The sequence below is a fragment of the Pan troglodytes genome, chromosome 9 (genome assembly GCF_028858775.2).
Source record: "Pan troglodytes isolate AG18354 chromosome 9, NHGRI_mPanTro3-v2.0_pri, whole genome shotgun sequence".
In the NCBI taxonomy this organism is placed as follows: Eukaryota; Metazoa; Chordata; class Mammalia; order Primates; family Hominidae; genus Pan; species Pan troglodytes.
The window spans coordinates 16347668-16370244 of record NC_072407.2 but is presented as its reverse complement, the minus strand read 5'-3'; the positions used below and the strand labels follow the sequence as shown (position 1 = coordinate 16370244).

General features: G+C 46.8%; 1 protein-coding gene across 50 annotated transcripts in view; it reads right to left on the bottom strand.

The window, feature by feature from the left end:
- Positions 1-22577, bottom strand: part of MICAL2 (microtubule associated monooxygenase, calponin and LIM domain containing 2) — a 265639-nt gene that overhangs the window by 145627 nt on the left and 97435 nt on the right. For all 50 annotated transcript variants that reach the window (XR_010147486.1, XR_010147477.1, XR_010147476.1 and 47 more), the window contains 4 exons: positions 9815-10022; positions 6132-6248; positions 4672-4773; positions 849-1004 (listed from right to left, as the gene is read on the bottom strand). Coding sequence is in view for 33 of the 50 variants with exons in the window: in XM_016920387.4 (XP_016775876.4) it covers positions 849-1004; positions 4672-4773; positions 6132-6248; positions 9815-10022 (583 nt within the window). In the remaining 17 variants the exon portion in view is untranslated. The remainder of the gene's footprint in view (positions 1-848; positions 1005-4671; positions 4774-6131; positions 6249-9814; positions 10023-22577) is intronic.

Here is a 22577-nt window from a genome sequence, read left to right as displayed (position 1 = left end):
AGGAGAAATCTGTGTTTTTAATCAGGTTAAAAAGAAAGGAAAAGTATCTGGAATTTACTTAATTGGAGACAGGTGACTCGTCCCCCTTTCCCCTCACCCTGTTTTTCTCTGCCGTCCCTATTACCACCTGATGAGTCACTGGTTTATTTGTGTATTGACTGTCTATTCTCGTAGAATATAAGCCCAGGAGGGACGGATTTTGTTTTGCTCACTGCTCATTCTCAAGCCCTAGAACAGCATCTGGCACATAGTAGGCATTCAATAAATATTGAGTGAATGAATCAATACCTCCTATCCTCTAGGCCCATGGCTGGGTGACAACTGATGCCAGTATAGGTTATGTTCCTGAGCATATCCAGATGTCCCTCTTGGGGAAGGGCAGTGCTGTATTGCACAAAATCACCTGGGAACCTTTAGGAACCATCCATAGGTGACTGGCTCCCTCCTTAGCATTCCCTAAATATCATGCTGACCTCAGGTGCAGTGCTGGCCACCTGCCTTAGGATGGTTTATACAGATATCCCTTACTGGACAGGGAGCCACTGTGGGAAGGATCGTGTCAACCTCCACTTTTTACCTAACACTGAGAATTGGCATGTAATGAGCACTCAGCAAATGTCCACTATCTCCTTTCATGTACAACATCCAGAACATTCCCTCAAGAATCTCTCTTGTCCCAGAAGAAATCCTGTCTGTATTCACTATCCTAGGGAAAATCGTTGCTTCCACTCTATCAGAGTGAGTCCCTCGAGGCCCAAGAGCCCAGAAAGCCAGCACACGCCTCTGCACACTTTAGAAACTGCAAACTTTAGATCTTGGTCTGGTTGGGAGAAAGGTGAAGGTCCCACCTGTTTCTTCTTTAAGGTCCTGAAAAAATTTCTGATTGAAGATGAAAGCCACACCACTAATCTCTTCCACCTTGGCTTCCGCTGTGCTGTTTCTGTTTATGAAGTTGGCGGTGATGGCAATCGCCAGCTTCCCACGGAATTCTTTTCTTCTGAATCCTGCATGAGGAGAAACGAAAAAGTGGGTCTATCTTCTGGACTTGGTGTGAAAACTGAAAATGATTATTGGGAGAGCTGTTCCCAGATGCCTCCCAGGCCAGTGAAACCAGGATTCTGGATCTCTAGTGGACAGGAGCGGGCAGAAATACCGAGGTTTGCTCCCAAGCCTTTTAAAAGTCAGTGAGACTGTCCGTTTCTAAAATCTATAGGACCTGGTTAGGCTTCAATAAACAAAAGGAAAAGCGATCCTTTCCAACAGGCAGTCACAGGGTGTACCCTTTTAAGGATGTGTCAGGCATCGTTGCTAGATATACTCATGAGAGACCCACATGCACTTTGAATTTATAGGATTAAAACTACTCTGTTAGCATTTCTCATGGTGCCACCGCTCCTGACCCCCTTGAAAAGTAGATTACATTGAATTCCTGCAGGACAGGGATTTTAACAAATTTTCTTTGTATCTCCAATTTTTTGGGTTGTATTATGTGCCTCTCCAACACACACACACAAATTCGTGTGTTGAAATCCTAACCCCAGTACCTCAGTATGTGACTCTATTGGAAATAGCGTCATTGCAGGTGTAATTAGCCAAGATGAGGCCATACTGGAGTAGGGTGGGACCCAGCTTACTCCAATATGACTGGTGTCCTTTGAAAAGAGGAAAATAGTGCACCAGTTCCCAGTAACTGGCATTTAGTACATCTACAATGCATGTATAAATGAATAAATGGAATTCTAGCTCTCATTCGTTTTTTGTTTTGTTTTGTTTTTCAGACAGGGTCTCGCTCTGTTGCCCAGGCTGGAAAGCAGCGGTGCCAGTCATGGCTCACTGCAGCCTCGACCTCCCAGGGTCAAGCGATCCTCCCACCTCAGCCGGCAAGGAGCTGGGACAATATGTATGTGTCACCATGACTGCCTTATTTATTTTTTTTTAAGTGTTTGTGGAGACACAGTTTCATCATGTTGCCCAGGCTTAGTGCTCTAATTCTTGTTTTCAATGATTTACATTAAAATTGCTCTTGAATGGCAGTGCTATGGAGGATCAGAGCAGCTGGTGCAGGGTAAACGCACCTGACAGCAATAACTGAAGCGCACCTTTAGAAAGACCCTGTATGGCTGATGCACCGAATGTGTGTTCTGAGCTGGGGAATCCAGGAGTGGCCAACCTCGAGACTTCCTCTTTGTCTATGAGGGACATTTGAGCTCCTGGCCCATCCCGTGGAACATGGACCATGCAGGGGGATCCAGGCCCTGAGTTCTGGGTTGGATGAAGGTTGCCAGGTGGATGTTAAGAGGAGGGTGTTAAGTGAAAATGCTGAATAAACTGCATGCTGTTTGCAAGCAGTTGTGGTTTTCCTGCCCAGGTTGCCACCACTGGGCTGTTGTGCTGTCCAGCCCGCCACCATTGGACCGTTTCTGTAGGGAAGCCGGGTCTCCTGTCCAACCCACTGCCACTGGACTCTCTCCCCTGTGAATCCCTAATAAAACCCCATGTCTATTTTGCTGGCTCTTGGTCTCTTCTTTGGCCTCTTGAACTTGGTACTTTCCCTATTGAGGTTAATAGGGGTTCCACACAACAGACGGCCACTTTTCAACAGTGTGTCTCCCTCCTAGTCCCCCATCTTGCTGTCATCTGACCTTTCCTGAGTGCCCCTGCCCCCAGGCATGCTGTGTACTTTGTGTAAGGCCAGGTGCCTGTCACACAGGTGCAGACCTCCAGACATAACCTTTCCTTAGCCACCTTTGGGAATGCCCCACACATCTGCTCACCATGTACTCCAGCCTCATGCTGATTCTCACTCATCTGTCAAAAATCCCTTTTAGTGACAACCTTGGGGTTTTTTTTGTTTTGTTTTGTTTTTTTCTGAGATGGAGTCTTGCTCTGTCACCCAGCCTGGAGTGCAGTGGTGCGATCTTGGCTCACTGCAACCTCCACCTCCTGCGTTCAAGCGATTCTCCTGCCTCAGCCTCCCGAGTAGCTGGGACTACAGGTACGTGCCACCATGCCCGGCTAATTTTTTGTGTTTTTAGTAGAGATGGGGTTTCACCGTGTTAGCCAGGATGGTCTCGATCTCCTGACCTCAGGTGATCCGCCCACCTCAGCCTCCCAAAGTGCTGGGATTACAGGTGTGAGCCACCGCGCCTGGCCAACAACCTTGGGTTTCCATTCAATAGTCCTCTTTTAAGTTGTCCTTCATTAGACCTTTGTCAAAAGGGTCAGAAATGGCCATAATTCTCATCTAGCATTTCTTAGCTGGAGGTGATTTTGTTCCTAGGGGCCACTTGGTGATGTGTGGAGACATATTTGGTTGTCGCACCTGGGGGTGCTGCCAGTGTCTGGGGGCCAGAGGCCAGGGATGCTGCTAAACACCCTACAATGCACAGGGCAGTCTCTGTGACAAAGAATGGTGTGGCCCCAAACGTCTGCAGTGTTTATACTAAGAAGCCCTGCTCTAGTTTACCCATTTGGCCTTGAGTGGCTCAAATGGCTCCATCACTCTCCACCCTTCTTTCCATGTTCAAGAAATGCCCAACTATACTCAAGCTGAAAATGGGTCCTGGATTCTCAAATATTCTAACTTACACTTTTACCAAGTGTAAAATTCCAACAGTACTACATCCAAGTTGGCAGCTTAAACATTCCCTGTCAGATATTGATGACCTATGGTTGGCAAGGTGGGTATGGAAAGGGAAAAGGGAGTGGCAAACAGCCCCAGTTATGTGGCAGATGGGAAGGTCCTGAGCCAGGCGGCCCACAGATCCTGAGTTTTCTAAGATTAGCCCTGTTCCAGGGAGCATGTCCCATCCTCAGAGTGACGTATCCTCTCAGTCAGGCATCTGCAGCCTGTGGCTCTTGAGGGGGCAGGCTCAAAAAGCAGAACTGCCCTATTTGGGGCCATGTTGTTTATAACCCATGGTCTCAATTTAGCATGGTTAATATCAATGAGTACAGCCTGTGGATGGATCAGTCTTGGTGTTGAGGTGGAGGGGACGGAAGCATTTTCTGGCAATGGGGTTTCTCTCACAAACTGACAGGATCTTACCCCACGAAAGATACTATGCTTCAGCTTTAGAACTCAGAGAAGTGTGGCCTTTGTACCTTGACAGTTTGGCAAGACATACCTGCCTGCCCAGCAGTGGGTGTGCTTAAAAGTTACAAAAAGAGGTGAGTTCCTCCTTCAAGTATAAATAATATTACACTTGAAAGTAAGCGAATACCATTAATAGTATTATAAAAATGTTTATCTTAGCTGAAGTAAGTATGAAAGTGCTTGGCACCATGGCTCACACACCAGGAGGTGCTCAATAATGGATGTTCATTTTTCCCCCATGACACTTTATCTTTATAAAGCATTTTCACATACCAGTCCTTTCCCAGCCCGCATAACAACACTTTGAAAGGGTTCTGTGATCCACATCTTACAGTTGAGAAAACCGAGGTTCAGACGGAATGAGATGGCTGTCCCCTGAACTGCCCACCCCACAGGTGGATGGGCTGTTCTACCTCAAGAGGGACAGGATGGTCTGCCCTCCTATCAAGACCTCCATCCAGCTCTGGCATCTGCATCTTGCCCACTTTCTCCAACTCTTCCCCAATGTACCCTCTCCCATTCCCATCCCCCCATTCCCATCCCCCCATTCCCACACCAAGAAGAAGAGTCTTCACCTTCCAGGGTGTTCCTGCGGCCATCGGCACCAATGATGACGTCAAACTCAAACTCCGACAGAGAATGGTCTGTAGGGAGAAATTCTGCCCGCCAGCCAATTTCTACCAGGACAGAGAAATGAGATGAGTTGGCAGAGAGAGGTGGGAAGAGAATGATTATACCCCCCGTGTGGTGGCTATGAGAAATGGACAGTGCAGCCAGGTCTGTGTATCACAGAGAGAGCCTCCAGGGGAAAGGCTAGAGCAGTCCAGATTCACTCTCTAATCTGGTGTCCTCTGACCTGAGTGTCAGTTCAATCCAGGATGAAGTAAACCAGCAACACCAACTCCATGCCTGGTTTTGTTGGCCTCCGCTAGGAGTCTATCCTCAGTGCTCCATAAACTACTCTCATTTGCACCTTATCATTCTCAACAAAGTCCACCATCTTCTCTTCACCTTCTCCCACATCCTTCAGTGCCTCTCATTGCTAAACAGACCCAAAAGGATATGTAGGGTGTAAGGAAACCACTTTTAATTTCTATTGTATGCTCAAAATGTTCTGTTGTACACTACACTGTCTTTTATTTAAAAAAAAAAATTCAGGTGAAGCCTGGATAATTAAGATTTAATGTCCACCAGAGGTCTGGAAAAGGTTAAGAGTACACAGTCTCTGAATGCCAAACAGTGAATGCTGTCCTGCTCCAAAAGCTAGCTAAAGCCTCCCCTAAATTCTCAAATAATCTGGGCAGAGGACAGGAGAAATCAGAAATGTACCCTAAGCAGGAAACCACAAGGTCTCTGACACTAAGCTGGTCCCAAACTCAAAGCCCTTCCCAGGCGGTAGATACTTTTAATAATAAGTAAGATGCAGAGGCATCCTGAATAAACTCTCTGACCATGGTGTGTGTAAGGGATAAGAATTTAAACAAACATGCTAAAAGGAAAAAAGAGAAACATTATGATATGCCTATACGGGCAAATATCATAGTTTATAAATGATACCTCAACATGGTTAAGAGTATTATATACCAAATAACATCTTGAACCTTATTTCACAGTTGCTCTAGAAGCTTCACTTTACTGGATTTTAAAATGTGCCATGGGTACAAGTACAACCACATCTATGTGTTAAACACACACACAGCTTGAAGAACACGTGAATGAACCTTACCAAACAACCAAATCTATGTCTTCTGTCCTATTTATTGATTAGATTTCCTTTGCCAAAGTAGCAACCCCTTGGGACAGGGTAACCAAATTATAGGTTTAATGGCTTAATCATAAATCCCCTTGGAGCCAAACAGCAAACCTAAAGTCATAGCAATGGTAAAAAAAAAACAGTAAAATACCCTTCAGTGGCGTTATGCCAACCAGCTCCCAGTAAGAATAACTCCTACAGAAACACCCTTTGGAAGCAGCAAGTGGAATTTCTATTTTGTAGTATCTGCTTTCTAGGCAGAAAAAGAAAATTATACTGTACTTTGATTTTCTTGATCTTCAGGAGGCTCTAGAACCTTCACGAACTCCACATTCACATGGATTTCAACTCCCAGCATCAGGGCCACCTTGAATAGGATGAGCTGTAGTTGGCGAATACCTGTCAGGCAGGAAGGAGAGAGGAACTGTCACAGCAATGCCTGAACACCACCTATATGCAGAATGCTACATAATCACTGCCGCTCAGTGACCTTTGAGCACAGCAGTATACCAACAATGATCATTACTGAGCGGGATTATGCACCAAGAGCTCTGTGTTTTCTCATCTAACTCTTACAGTGGCCCTTTGGAATCGTTATTATTCTCATTCTGTAGATGAGAAATTGAGGCTTAACAAAGTTAAATGACTTGCTGAAGGCGACACAGAGCAAAGCTAGAACATGGACCCACATCTGTCTGATTTCTAGACCCTGTTCTAGCTGCTAGATGATGCTGTAACAAGGGAAGCTCTGTCTTTCCAGCCTCCTTCCCCAGCTGGGCTCTGGGTTTGATGAAATGAAGAGTAAAGGGCCTCAGTGAAGACCGTGATCAGTGACTCATTACATGGGGCCTATGCCTCAGCTCTTAGACATCCAGTGGTGAGGAGTGGGTAGGAAATTTTCCCCACAAAGCTGGGTCATGGTTCCCCATCTCTTACCCACACTTCAAAACTCCCCTAGTGAGTGGAATCTCATTTCTGTTTCGTCTCCTGCCATTCAGCACAAATGGGTATGCCTCCAAATACTTTTCTGTAGAGTGAGAAGTTTTAAATTTTCTGTGGGCCCTTCTGTATTTGGTGGGTTTGATTTACTTAGTATTTATTGAGCATCTATACTGTGTCAGGTGCCATGCTAGGCACAGGAGATACAGAACACACCCTCTAATGGAGGGAAGAGAGGTAAACAGAATGGGGCAAGACATGGTGGTTGGGGGAGGGTGGTGGTGGTAGAACAGGGCCTTAGTGGGGGTCCTGGAAGCCAAGAGAGGAGGGACCAAGAATATCAAATCCCACAGAGAGAGGAAGGGCTGTGAAGGTGACAAGAGCCCAATGAACTTGGGGGTTTGGGAGCTTTTGGAGACACTGCTGAAAATCTCTTTAGCACACAGGTGGGGAAGACAGCAGACTGCGATGTTAGAAGGTTTGAATGGAAAGCATGGACCAAGTCTACGCCCTTCTTTCTAGAATAAATACCTTACGGCAAGGAAAAGTGGCAGGGCAACAACAGGGCTGGAGGGCTGGCACGAGGGGAGGAGCAGGAAGACTCAGTGATGGGGCAGGTAGAAAGGAAGGAAGGAAGCCAGAGGGATTGGAATTGGAAAGGAGGCACAAGCTGTGATCTGGCATGAGACATGAGGAAGGAATGGGTGCTGGGGCAGCAGGGGAGAAAAGCGGGCCTAGAACAGGAACACAGGAGGGAGGCCATCTGCTAGGAACGAGGTCACCGTGCTGGAGGTTTGGAATGGCCACAGTGGGAACTGGAGGAGGAAATTAACACAGACATGGAGAACTGCTGAGCAGTGCTGAGTATGATGGTGCAGCTGAGGCTAGAGATGTGGCTGGGGTGATCCAAAGCCAATCAGCTTAAAGAGCCCAATCCACCTCCTGCCATGAACCACCCTGCCAGGGGAGACCTGGCCTTTCCTTATAGTCCTGAGGTTCCTATTCAGTATGGTTCCAGCACACAGTAGGCGCTCAATAAATTCTCCTTGCCTCCTTTCTCACAAGTACTGGAGCTACCCTTGACAATGATCATTCTGACCATCTCGATGTTATTTCTAGAGTCCCACCGGCACTACGGCACGCTGCAGGATTTCCAAGGACTAGGGGTTAAATGAAAGCCCCATCAATGAGGGCAGAGAAGGGCTCCTGGCCAGGAAGCCAGCCCAACCAGCCCAGGGCCCCACAAGGCATCCTGGTACCCAGTTCTGCCCCCCAAGAGAACTTGATGAGAAAGTGGTGCTCAATACAGTGGTTCTAAATTGGTAACCGACATACATTCTTCCATAGGTGGGAGAGCACATCTTGAAAGCTGACACTGCAGCTTTCTGAGTAAATCCAAATTTCCACTGGACTCCTGGAATTTTCTCATCTCAAAGTGTGAATAAACTCTGGGGGCACAGCTGGTAAATTCTCCTGTGTCTGAATAAATTATAACCTATGTGACTGATAATTCTCTCCAGTTGTTCCCGCCCAAGCCTCATTCCTTTTTCCCATCAATTCTTGTCCTCATAAGAACATGGCTCTCAGGGCCCTCCTCCCACCTACCCCTACAGAGAAAGCAGCTCTGGATTCTGAAGTCTGGGGACGATGGCTGCTTCTTGCTCACTGTACAGCATGGGATGCAATGTGTTTTCCTGAGCACTTACTATGTGATAGGCATAGTGCTAAGCACATTATAAACTTGACCCCATTTAATCTTCTCAGCAATTCTAGGAGACAGAAATTAATCACACTTTACAGGAGATAAAATTGAGGCTTGAAGAGGGTAAGGGATTTGCCCCAAGCCAGACAGAAATGGAAGAGACATATTTTGGACCCAAATCTGTTCAAACTCTTGAGCTTTCCCCATAGTGTTAACCTCCCTTTCATGGGTCACTATTGCTATACAATCATCCCTGAGTATATGCTGGAGATTGGTTCCAGAACCCCGGAGTATGCCAAAATCCATGCATACTTAAGTCCTGCAGTTGGCCCTGTGGAATTCAAGTATACAAAAAGTCAGCTTTCTATATAGGTAGGTTTTACATCCTGCAGGTGTTTGGTTGAAAAAAGCCATGTATAAGTGGACCCTTGCAGTTCAAACCTGTGTTGTTCAAGCGTCAACTGCATATAAAACAGCTAAAGACCTCCCTACTGCAAAGCTGCAGGAAGGAAGGCTGCCTTTCCCAAAACCTGTCTGCACAGACCTAGCCCAGAGAGCTCCAGGCTTGAGGAACATCAGAGCAGAAGGGCCTCAGCACTCGTCTCTCCCTATATAAGCATTCAGGGATGCCCAGGACCTGAAGTCCACATTCTCTATTTTCCTTCCTATTCTGGTTGAAGTCCCATCATGATGTTCTCTCTCTTTTTAAAGCTCATATTTTTAAAACTTTGGTATGGGATCCATCAGGAAACAAGGATCCAATTATTTCTTTCCTCTGCTCTAAAACCTGCCATGGCTCCCCAGCAACACCAGCACAATGCACAATGTCCAAACTCCTTTGTATGGAAGGTCTTGACTATCTGGCCCATTAATGGTTTTGTGTGGCCCCTTCCTCCAAATTCCTTAAGCAAGTGTGACTAACCCTGTTGAAGCACATTACCACCAACAAAATCTCAATGCGCTCCATCAGGGTGCAGACTATGCTATTTACCTCTGCCTCTGTTTCTCTGTTTCACTCAATCATCCAACAGATGTTTATCAAGCATCTGCTATGAGTCAAGCACTCTTTCATGTCCTGGAGATAGTCTGGTGATTAAGGCATGCTGCAATCCCTGACCTCATGGTGCTTACAGTCCACTGGGGGATAACCCAGGGCCCAGAACAAGGCACAAAGCAGGCCTTTTACTAGTTGTCTGTTAGTCTGATATATGGTGCCCCCAGGGACTAAGATGGAACAAGCTGGGGACTCCTAGACCTGGAGAGATATGTCCCACCCAGGGTCAGTCCCCTCCCTTCATGGGATATCACCATAGACTCCACTCACTGATATGGTCGATGGAGCCAGCACAGAACTTCCCATAGAACTTCTTGGCTCCCAGGCCCCGAAGGTCATGGATGGTGAAAGGCCAGAGGTGTAGCACGTTGTTCCGGGAGAAGGAGTCCCTCTTCTCCACCACGACCACTTTGGCTCCCAGGTAGGCAAGTTCAATGGCAGTGCGCAAGCCACAGGGTCCTCCCCCAACTATGAGACACTGCAGAGGTGAGAGAGGAGAGAGACTCTTGGTAACCTCTAGCATCACAGACACGAACCCCCAGTCAGCAGGAAAACTGAAGCGCAAATCCCACTCTTCCTGAACCAACCAGCAAGCGCAAGCTGTGTACCTGTTAGGGCCTGTCATTCATCCACCCAATGTACCTTACCTGTGGGCCTACCACGCACTAGCCACTGCACCAAGCCCTGTGAGGAGTGCAGAGGTAAAGGGACTTGGCGAGGAGGCACAGTAAGATGCACATGAACTTCAGAGTCAAAGTGAACTGGGTTTAAGTCCCAGCTCCAGCATTTGACCACTTAGTTTCCTTATCTGTGTGGGTCTACTACTCTCCTCATAAGGTTATTGTAAATAAGATCACTTTTAAAAAGCATATGGTACATCTTTGTGGTCTTGAATTAGGTCATAGTGTCTTAGATATAACAGGAAAAGCACAAACAACTAAAGAAAAAATTAATAAATGAGACTTCAAAATTAAAACTTGGTGCTTCCAAGACCACCATGAAGAAAGTGAAAAGACAACCACACAGAAGGGAGAAAATAGTTGCACATCATATATCTGATATGGGACCTGTATCCAAAACATATAAAGGATGTTCACAACTCAATAATAAAAATACAAATAGCCCCACTAAAGACTGGGCAAAGGGATTTTAGTAGACCTTTCTTCAGAGAAGATATACAAATGGTCACTAAGTACATGAAAAGATGCTCAACCCCATTTGCCTTCAGGGAAATGCAAATTAAAGCCACAGGGAGAAATCACTTCACACCCACTAGGACGGCTGTGATAAAAAAGAGAACGGCAAGTGTGGTGAGGATATGGAAAAATTGAAACCCTCATACATTGCTGGTGGGAAAATAAATTGGTGCAGATACATGAAAACAGCGTGGCCATTCCTCCAAAAGTTAAACATAGAGGTTTAAACCACAGGAGCTAGCAATTCTAGATATATATATCCAAGAGAAATGAAAACGTGTTCACACAAAATCCTGTACGTGAATGTTCATGGTGGCGTCATTCACAATAGCCCCAAAGTAAAAGCAACCTAAATGGCCACCACTGATGAAGAAACCAAATGTGGTATATCCACACCATGGAATATTATTCAGCCATGAAAAGGAAACAAATTCTAATACATGAATGAACCTTAAAAACACTGTGCTAAGTGAAAGAAACTAGATACAAAAGGACACATATTGTATTTCGTTTATATGAAATGTCCAGAATAGGCAAATCCATGAGACAAAAGTGGATTAGTGATTGCCAGGAAATGGGGGAGGGAGAATTGGGGAGTGACCGCTAATGGATACAGGTTATATTTTTGGGAGGTTCTGGAATTAGATAATGGTGATGTTGCACAACTTTGTAAATATACTGAAACCACTGAATTGTGTACTATAAGAGGGTAAATGTGAATTATGTCATAATTTTAAAAAGCGCATGAGAAAAAAACATGGTACAGAGCTTGGCACGTACTGGTGTAAATGTTGTCATTCTTATTGCCTAGACCTAGGCCCTGTCTTCTAGGAATTCTCAGGCTAGGGGTAAAATACCTAACTTATAAAATAAATCACTAGAACATCTTGTGGCTGGTCTTTTTCTGGAGCCCAGATGGAAAAGCTAATCCTGCCTGGTAGGTTGGAAAAGATTTTCACAGAGGAGAGTCTTTAAAATTATTACTTTGGCCTACATTTGTTGAACACTTACTGTGGGTTGAACGGTTTCAAGTGCTTTCTGTGTTTTAGCTCTTAATCCTCACAACAAATCTAAGGAACTATTATGGTGCCCCTTTCACAGATGGGGAAATTGAGGCACAAAGCAGCTGCTTAATTGGCTCATGCTTTTACAGATTGAAAGGGGGAGAGCTGGGATTCAAACCCAGGTAGTCTTATTCCAGAGCCCACCATGCTGGACTGCTTCTGGTTTGCCAGGAATAAAAAAGAAAAAAGAACATTTCAGCAGAGGTGACTGCCCTTTCAAAGAGAAAGAGAAAGAAGCTCAAGGTGGATGGAGAGAAGGATACTTTGGGAGAAGAGACGGGAAGGAGAGAAAAGAGATGAGAGTTGGTCTGCAGCCTAATGGTAAAAGCCTTCTTCTTTTTTTTTTTTTTTTTTTTTGAGACACAGTTTCACTCTTGTTGCCCAGGCTGGAGTGCAATGGCGTGATTTTGGCTCACCGCAACCTCTGCCTCCTGGGTTCAAGTGCTTCTCCTGCCTCAGCCTCCTGAGTAGCTGGGATTACAGGCATGTGCCACCATGCCTGGCTAACTTTTTTGTATTTTTAGTAGAGATGGGGTTTTTCCATGTTGGTCAGGCTGGTCTCGAACTCCCAACCTCAGGTGATCCGCCCGCCTTGGCCTCCCAGAGTGCTGGGATTACAGGCGTGAGCCACCGTGCCCGGCCGGTGAAAGTCTTAAGTGCCAAAGGCGTATTTTATGGCCTTGGTCCTGTTGGCATTTGGGACATGTGGGCAGAAGTGACAAAACAGGATTCTGTACAAGTCCCACGCTCGGTCCTCAACGGACACTGCATGCTGGAAAAGACAAGGATACTTCCCCACAATGACCTAGGACAGCTACATTGAGCAAAAGCCTTTTCATTCACAGAAAGTCTTACGAGGAACATCAATACTGTCTAAAACCAGAGGAAAATGGCAATACTCTGGCTGAAAGAATCAGAGGAAACTCTTTCCTAAGGCAGGAGTTTGCCTGGGGGATCTGACTACCCCCACCAAGGCGTCAGGCAAGGGAATGTGCACCCACTCCTCACTGCTTGACATTGCAGAGGCATCTGGTAACTGCCCTTCTGCTTGAGATCAAACCTTATCTTAAAAAAACACATTCCCCTTCCTCTAGCAAACGTTCCATCATCCAGTTATCACTCAGCTGGGCCTGCAGGGTCCCAAAGGGACAGTGCAAACAAGCATATCAGGAGCTCCCACACCACAATCAGTGTGGCTTACTGGTTGGAACCTTCCAGAGAGTTTGTAGACACCTAATTAGGGGAAATGAAGTCACCGCTGAGATCCAGCTCGAGACTTCAGGGAGTGAGTGGGTGTGCAAGCCCACGTGCTTCCTCTCTGGATAGAGCCACCGGGAAAGAACCAAGCCCCGCTTCCCAAGCCCAGCACTGCTCTTTATCTCACTCCACAAACAGCTCCTTGGCTTGGACATAGCCAGACAATGACAGTCATTTCAAAGCACGACTCCAAGCCCCGACACTGGTGAGGTTTGCTTCAGGGTTAAGTCTGGATTCACTGCATTTCTTTGCAGTTAGTACATCTTTTCCTGTTTTGGAGCAGGGGTAGAAGGATGTGGGGTGAAGAGAGGCAGGAAAGAAGGAGGGGAGCCCCCTGCATCCTTCTGTCCACCAGGCCCGACCCAGCACTGCTCCCTGGACAAGGCAGGAGACCCCTTTCCCACCAGTCAGGGAGCTGCCATGCATTTTGCGCGCAAACAGTAGCTGGTGTACAGTTTCTGATTCTCTTGGCTAAACCTAAAATCCCATTGGCGAAAGCTCGGTTTTCCCACCATACTGGGCCCCAGTACATATTTTGGGCCTGAAATTTCAGAGATGCCAGTCATACCGTAATCTAAACTCAAAGCAAATACCAACGGGCCTAATTATATAAAGGGAGAAAATTTGGTACAGATGTTATCAAGGCCAGAGAGACGGCTTGTTGGCAGGGGCCAAGTCAGGTCTTCTCTGAACGCACTTGTTGTGATTAATACGGGAACTCGGTGTTCTGACAAGAGGCCAAATACCATGGCAGCCACATGCCCGGGCAGAGGAGTGGGAGAGACGAGGACTTCCCCAGCATGGCCACTGTAGAAGCTCTGGATGCTGGATGTGGTCCAAACAGACCACAGATGCAAAGGGTTGTGATAACTCGACCCGAAGGAGCTCTTTCCTCAGACCCAGCTAGGCCTTATGTCCAAGGAAGGAAAGCTTTTCATTAAAACTCAATGAGATTTTGTGCTCCTGCCCCGTGCTCCCGTGAGCTCTGTCCTTTCTGCTTCCCCAGAACCAGCTCTGCGGGTCATATTGTCTGTGTCTAACCCACAGCCAGTCCAAGGGTTCCTCTAAGGCTGCCCCTGTCCTCTGTATTTCTGTGTGTTCAGAGCCCAGTACCAGGCCTGCTACTTAGGAGGCCTCAATAGACAGCTGATGAACTCTCCACACCCTCTCCACCCATCCAGTTCTGGCTCTCCATTCACAACTGGGATGTTTCAGTTCACACCAGTTGGGGGTTCACATTTGCAGATTTCCACCCAGACTTGGGGAGCCAGGGTCTGCCAGGGCCACCAGCATCATGGATGTCAGCATATCTGTGTGCTCAGGTGACATAAATTATTACCCAGTGGGGAGCAGGGCAGAACCAACACCTGCAGGAAATCCATTGTATAGATAAGCTCGGCGGTGTTCAGGCCTCCACGTTAGCACAGAGGAGAGACAAACGCCTCATGGAAAAATCAGCTCTTTATCAAGGGTCAGGATGGGGGGATGGTGACCAACTAGCCCACAGTCAGGACACAAGGACTGGGCGGCCCCAGCTCATGTGCGACTTCTGCTCCTCCCCAGGGGAACCTGCAAACACAACCCACTTCTTGACATGGTGCATCTTCCAGCCGCCCCTCTCACCAGCCTACAAGTGGGCAAGTGTGCTGGGGCTGTCAGGAGGGAGATGCCGAGGGGACCAAGTGCTAAGCCAGGGGTTAGCAGTCTGCAGGCTTCATTTCCACTTCCGAATCCCGCCCTTGTGTTCCTTGAGAGCTGTGTGTGCAGACACTGCAGCGAGGTCGAGTGCAGAAGCTAGCACTTGACCAGGGTGTGGCGTTCTCCAGCTGGCTTACCCACCCTGCACCTCACCTAGAAAGGACAGTTGTGAGACCTAACTGCATGGTGCCTGGCACATTCTATTTGCCAGGCACTGTCCTATTTGCTTTGTGTGTTTCATCCTTGCAACTACCCTATGAAAGTGTTATTATCATCCCCACTTTATAAGTGAGGTAACTAAGGCACTGAAAAGTTAAGCAACTTGCTCCAGGCACCCTTATTAACTCTCTTTTTGAGTAAAGAGGGTAAGAAATGTCTTTAAAGTCACATAACAAATAAGCTGTCAGATCTGGATTTTAACCCAGGTAGTATTGGTCTAAAGTCTATGCTCTTACCGGCTTGACTGACAGTGAAGCCCGACCTCAGTGGTGAGGTCAGGATGAAGTGAGAGGACTTGGCTCCTTCCCTGCATTGAACACACTGTGATCTCCTGAAAGGAGCTGGGGTTCAGGCTGGGTTCACAGGGGCTCTGCAAGGAACAAGCAAGCCAGGTCCAGCCTGAGCTTCATGTGCTTCCGCAGGGTGGGAAATCATAGGCTGGACAGAGCTTGAGCCTGTGCAAGTCACACTGGCAGGTGCCACCACAGTGGGAGTTTGGGCTTGGATAGTGCAAGCCTCCTTTGGTGAGGGTGGCCCTGGCAGCAAGCTGGGCATGGGGGAGGTCATGCATGGTGCTGTCTCCCTGGTAGCCGCAGTCCTCCCAGCACACTGACCTGCAGGCCAGCTCCCCAGGGCAGTGCACTGGTGCCAGGGACGTGCCACCATACTTCCTGGTGTGGCTCTGCAGCCTCCCTGGCTCTCAGCTCCAGCCACTTATCTGAATCCAGGCAGGAAGCCCCTGGCTGTTACTGGTTTACCGTGAATAAGAACAGCTTGATTCAGAATCGCAGGATGGAGAGTTTTCAAATTCAAGGTGCCACCCACCTGCCAGAATGTGTGTGTTGGGGGAGGGCTTGCAATAGGGACCTGGCTGCACAGCCTCACCCCTGCAGGGCAGTGCTGGGGTTTACTCATGAGAGATGGGGTTAACACTTACTGCCTGCTTATAATGTATAAGAACTGTGCTAAGCATGTTTTAAGAAATGCATCTCACTTGATTCTTACAATAACCCTGAATTAGGCATATTCATCATCATTTGGCACATAGGAAACTGGAGCTCAGGAAGGTTAAATGACATAGCCGTGGTAACAGAACCAGGGTGAAAACCTAACCTCTGATTCCAGGGTACATGCTCAAAATCACCTGAGGTTCTAGCTGTGGAGGAATCTCTGAGAGGGGGTTGGCCAGTAGGGGCTCCCCAGGGGAACTTCAAGTGCTGCTCTGGGAAAGGAGTTACATCTCATCTGACTTGACATGGCCCTGACATCTCCAGACTCTCTTCTGTATCCAGTTATTCCTGAGTAACAATTACACACCACTTATCAATCTTAGAAATTTACAGAAATAAAATGGAAAAAGGTATCCTATGCTTTGTACGTTCCCTAAAAAAACCAACTAATTCCTCTGAGAAACATTCCGTTTCTCTCTGTTCTTCCCTTCCATCCTGAGCCAGTGCTCTCCTCCTCCGTGACCAACTGTAACCAGTAGCTGCAGGGTCTGGATTTTCAGGGACAGTTTTATTCGCAGACATTCTGCCTTTTGGCCTCAGAAGTTCGTTCACACTGCTGCCTAGTTTAGAAGTTATAAGCACAATCCTCAGGGCTTGTACCTCTCTCTGGGTACCGGTTGGGTCTCATGGCATCTCCCCATTTAACACAGAGGTTCCCTGAAGTCAGGGTGTGAGGGCCACCCCCGTACCCCTGCCAGCAGCAGAGTCGAACACCTCACTTGAGATCTGAAAGTATGGAGTGAACAGGTCAACACAGTCCCATCTTTGTTGTTGCCTGTGCATCTCTGTTGGAAAGACCAAGAATAATAATAGTATTAATAATAGCAATAATGAAGACAAAGCTACCGCTTATTGCCTGCTTATAATGTACGTGAAGTGTGCTAAGCATACTATAAGAAATGCATCCTGCATCGTTCTTACAATCACCCTGAATTAGGCATGTTCATAGCCATTTGGCAGATAGGAAAACTGGAGCTCAGGAAGGTTAAATGACTTGGCCATGGTAATAGAACCAGGGGAAGGACCTAGCCTCTGATCCCATACTCAAAATCCCAATCCTATATTAATCCTTCCAGGTTTCCATGAGTGTTATGTGGCAGAGCATCTAAGATATGTAAAGGACTGGTGAGATGGCTCTGGGGATTACAGGCTCATGTTCCCAAACCTCAGGAAATTGGCTGGGAACTAGAGAAGAAGAAAAACAGATACAATGAATGCTGGATTGTTTGGTATTACCTCTGAGTACTTTAGGAATTTAGAGAAGAAACAGATTAGTGACTTCAGTCAAGAAAGGATCCCTCCAGGAGATAGACCATGAATGGAGAATTAAGGCTGAAGATTTGCAGAAAGAAAACAAATGGCATGCTGAGAAAGAGGGAGGTGGTTTGCAGGGCAGTGGCCAGTGAAGTGAGGGTCAGGGGTTGGTGGGGAAGGTGAAACCAGGAGATTAGAGAAAGAAAGAGAGAAAGAGAAAGAAAGAGCCAGACCGTGGAGGGACTTGGATGGCAGACTGAAGAGTTTGGACTTTATTTCTCCCCTTTGGATTTTATGAGCTTGGAATAGGATGGAGGTGCTACTTCAGGACAATTGGTTCCAGAGCAATAACAAAGATGGTAAGAAGAGAGAAAAGAAACTAGAGGTAGAGAGGCAGTCAGGGCAGCCTTTGAAACAGTTGACCTACTTTCTTGACTCTCTCCTGCCCTGCAGTTGCTCAGGCACCCTTGCTGCTCCTCCTCATCTTCCTGTCCTCTATACCTGGAAGTGCCTGGGGCTCAGCCTTTATACCCTTCCCTTATTGACCCTGACACCATCTACTTCCATGACTTTAATTACCATCTACATGCTGATGGTGCTCAACCCTGAATATCCCGCGGAATCCGGCCAACTGTGCACTGACATTTCTATCTGCTTCAATACGCATTACTCACATAACAGATCTACAACTGAACTCTTATTCCCCCCCTGCAAAAACCTGCTTCTCCCCCATCAACATGGACTTGGTAAGTGCTACCTACTTTTCTACTTGCTTAGACCAAAAATCTGGAATCAGTCTTGGTTCTTCTCCTCTTAGCTCACAACCAATCCACCAATAAATCTTGTTGACTATCTTCAGAACAGATATAGAATCCAATCAATTTTCACCGGCTCACACGCTGCCTCCTTATCCAAGTCATGGCCATCTCTCCTTTGAACTGATATCAGGGCTCCTATCTGGTCTCCCAGCTTCCACCATTGTCACTTTGCAGTCTGTCCCCACACAGCAACCAGAGCAGTCCTCCTCAAGTCAGATCACGTCACTCAATCGTAGCTCACATCGTTTCATGTCTGCCTGTGGCACTCAGAAGTCAGAATCACAGGATGTGGCTAGGCCTTAGGACCCTATATGATCTCAACCTACTGTTTCCCTTTTGTCCTCAGCTCCCACCACCCCCTCCTCTCACACTCCAGCTGTACTGGCTTCACTGAGCCCACACATGGGCTTTTCACTCGCTTTGTCTTCTGTCTAGAACACTCTTCCTCTAAAAATATATATATTGCTATTTTCTAATACAAAAAAAAAAGAAATCTATTGCAGAAAATACACGGGCGTAGTTTTATTTTTCTTCATATTCAACTCTAGTTTTCCAAATAGCATTTTAAACATTTGTAAATATTTCCAGCATCTACTTTTATATTTTCCCATTGTAATTTTTTTGTTTTTAATCTAGTAGCTTTACAACATTTTTTGGCAACATTTCATTATAATACTTTTCAGATATACAGAGAAGCTGCAAGACATCCAAATACTCACCACCTAGATTCTATGATTAGATTTTGTTCTCCTTGCTTTAGCATGTATCTATTCACATCCGTCTATCCTTCTACTCACTCGTCAATTTATCTTATTTTGTGGTGCATTTCAATTAAATAGCAGAATCAATACATTTCCTCCCAAATATTTCAGCATGTATCTCATGGACTAGAGTTCAATATTTGCTCAAGGTTTTGTTTGGTTTTGTTTGGTTTTTAGAGACAGGGTCTTGCTCTGTAGCCCAGGCTGGAGTACAGTGCCACAATCATGGCTCACTGCAGCCTCGAACTCCTGGGCCCTAGTGATCCTCCCACCTCAACCTCCCTAGTAGCTGGGACTATAGATACACACCACCACACCTGGCTAATTACAAAAAAATGTTGTAGAGAGAGGGTCTCCCTATGTTGCCTAGGCTGGTGGGCCCTCAAGCGATCATCCTGCCTCAGCCTCCCAAAGTGCTGCTGGGATTATAGACATGAGCCACTGTGTCTGGCCCAGGTTTAAGGTAAAATGTATATAAAATGAAATCCACATACTTTTTTTTCCTACTGCCTGTATAACTGCAGAAAGGTGCACATATCTTAAACATATCATTTGATGTGAAAAATTACAATATATTTTCTTCTTATAGCCTCGGTTTTCTCCCTGTGAATGGTCATTCTTCTAACTGACCCTGTAAATTCTTGTCCCTTGGGCTCTGGTGCTGGTACCCTGGTGTTTTCTTTTAATAGCACAGAGCTCCTAGTCAAGGGGTAAGGCCTGGGTCTGGCCAGCTATCTTCTTCTGGAGAACAGGAGACACAGGGTCTTCCAAGACCCAAAAAGGGGTGTCAGATAAATCTCACATTTCTTTAGGAGAAAGAGGGGAGGCTTCTGAGATGGGCTGAGTCAAGATATATTCAAAGCTAAAAAATGTAGGGCCAGTTGTAACCTACATGTGGGCAAAAAGCAGAGCTAAAATATATAAATAATATAACATCCAGAAATAGAGCAGTTCATTTCTGCCATTTTCTATTTCTTAGTTGCTTAGTAACTGTTAAAGCCTATCAGTTCAGTCATGTAGGGGTCCCCACACTGCAATAATAATAGCTAACACTCTTTACTACATGCCAGGCCTGTTATAAGGCTGTATTCACAACAACGCACATCCATCATCCATGTCTTAGAGCTATAGCTATTCAGTGGTGAAGCTAGGATTCAAATCCCGGTATCTGGTTCAGAGACCATGATTTTAACCATTGTGCCATAGAGATGACAGCAGTTAGTGAGGGAGAGGACAATGGCATCCACCACCTAGACTTTCCTAGCCCAGAGAACTCCAGGCAGGACTGCAAGCAGTGCTGTCAATCTACCCAATGACAAACATTTCCACTCAGCAGATGCCATGGCCGGGGGCCACTTGAGGTCAGTAAAGGTGTCTATTAAGTGTCTTCCATATTATTGCCAGACCTGCTTGAAGTATATTCACTCATTTAGCCCTTGCAGGAACTCCTAAGAAAATGGCATTGCTGCTCACATTTTGCAGTTGAGGAATTGAGGTCCAGAGGCAAAATGATGTAACATAGCCAGCATGTGCTGAACTCTGACTCCATATCCAGCACCAGTTGTCACATGTATCAGTTCATTCAAATCTCACAACAAGCCCAGATTACAAAACCAAGACATGAAATGCTCAAGTAGCATGCTCAAGGTCACCTCACACAGTATGTGGAGGAACTGGCATCTGAATCCAGGTGGTCAAGCTCCAAAGCAGAAACTCATATCCATCATGTTACCCCTGCCTGGCTTCGCACAGCTGATAAAGGGTGGAGCTGGGAGTCACTGCCAGGTGTGACTCCTGCATTGCCATCTCTGCCACCTTTCTTTGAGGTATTAGGGCCCACTGTCTTTCTAGGCCCTTCTCTCTCCCTCACAGGCACTTGAATCCTCTACTGGCACCACCTCATCCCATGACCACTCATGACCACAGACAAGGCTGATCCTATCCATGGACAACAGCTTTGTCTCAGGCTGGCCTCTATAGAAGGGCCATGATGAGGCCTGGAAGTGGATCTGTATGAGAAAAGGTCAGGCATTCCTTCAACTTCACCAATTCCTATTGCTCTAAGGTCAACAAGGGAGAGACTACTTATCTGAGTTTAGCAGCTGTTGCTGCAGCCCAGAGCTGGAGCCAAGGAGTGCAAGCCTACCATGCTATTCTACAGCCGTATCTGGACCGGCTGCTATGTCCACAGCTAACCACCTTGCCAAGAGCCTTAGAATGTTCCCCTTCTCTTTCTATGAAGTCTCTCGCCCTGTAGACAGGTGCTGAATGAACACAGCTTAGGGGTCTGAACATGATTTAATTCAGGCCTGCAAAGAGGAAGACTCACCAGCCCTTGACTGAACATCACTGGGAAAATAGCGGATATGGTGGTGTAGTGAGGGACCTGAGACTAGAAGCAGGCAGCCTGTTTGCTCGCTATGTAGCTTTGAACACAGCAGCTTATTACATCTGATGTCAGTTCTCTCAACCATAAAAGAGGAATAAAGCAGTTCCTACCAGGCAGGGTCGTTATGGGGATGGAGTCAATACACTGCAGAATTGTTCATAAAATAGCCTCGTATGCATATGGCAAGCACTCAGTAAATGGCAAGCAATGACCCACGGCTCCTCTCCTCCCTCCTTTCTCAGATGGAATCCTTTATTTTATTTTTTAAGACTGAGTCTCACTCTGTCACCCAGGCTGGAGTGCAGTGATGTGATCTCAGCTCACTGGAACCTCCGCCTCCTGGGTTCAAGTGATTCTCCTGCCTCAGCCTCCCAAGTAGCTGGGATTACAGGTACCCATCACCGCACCTGGGTAATTTTTGTATTTTTAATAGAGACGGGGTTTCACCATGTTGGCCAGGCTGGTCTCGAACTCCTGACTTCAAGTGATTCACCCGCCCGCCTCAGCCTCCCAAAGTGTTGGGATTACAGGCGTGAGCCACCGTGCCTTGCTTCAGAGGAGAAATCATTTAAGTGAAATCAGATTTTGACCTCTAAGAGCTCAGAGTCCAGTCCATCCCATTTGGGGACATGGACACCGTGATCCCAGCAGTTGAAGGCTGATGGCAGTTTGCATTGCTTGACAGACACACTGCCTCTGTTGGGGTATCTCCAAGGTGGTGAGTGAGTCCCACCTGGAGCCTGGGTGCCCAGGAGGCTGCTGAGCTGACTTTTCCTGCACTGGCGAGCTGCCCTGCCCACCTGCACTTGCACGTGTGTGCACTGTCCAAGCTGAAAGGGACCTTAGATCCCTCAGATTAGCACATTTTTTCTATAAAGGGCCAGATAGTAAATATTTCAGTCTTTTCACCAAATGCAGGCTTAGATCATGCTGTCCAATGCATCCCTCCCCATAACCCCTTGCCCTTGGTGGGTTTTGGGTGGCGGGCGGGGGTGGGGGTGGGGGTTCCAAGAAGTTATTTCAGGGAGCCCAGAGGCTATTTTTTGTACCTCTGAAAGTCTAAGGGAGCTCCTTGCTGGTCCTCCTGCCCTGGACACCCTTCCTTCAGATCTTTGAACACAGCTCCTTCTCACCATTCAGGGCTGAGCTCAAACATCCCACTCCCTGGAGATGATACCTTCTCAGCCCCACCCATTACTCTCTCACATTTCCATTTATTTTCTGCATGGTGCTTATCATAACCCAACATCTCTCTCTTTTTTTCTTTTTCTTTTTGGAGACAGGGTCTCACTCTTGCCCAAGCTGGAGTGCAGTGGTGCAATCACGGCTCACTGTAGCCTTGACCTCCCAGGCTCAAGCAATCCTCC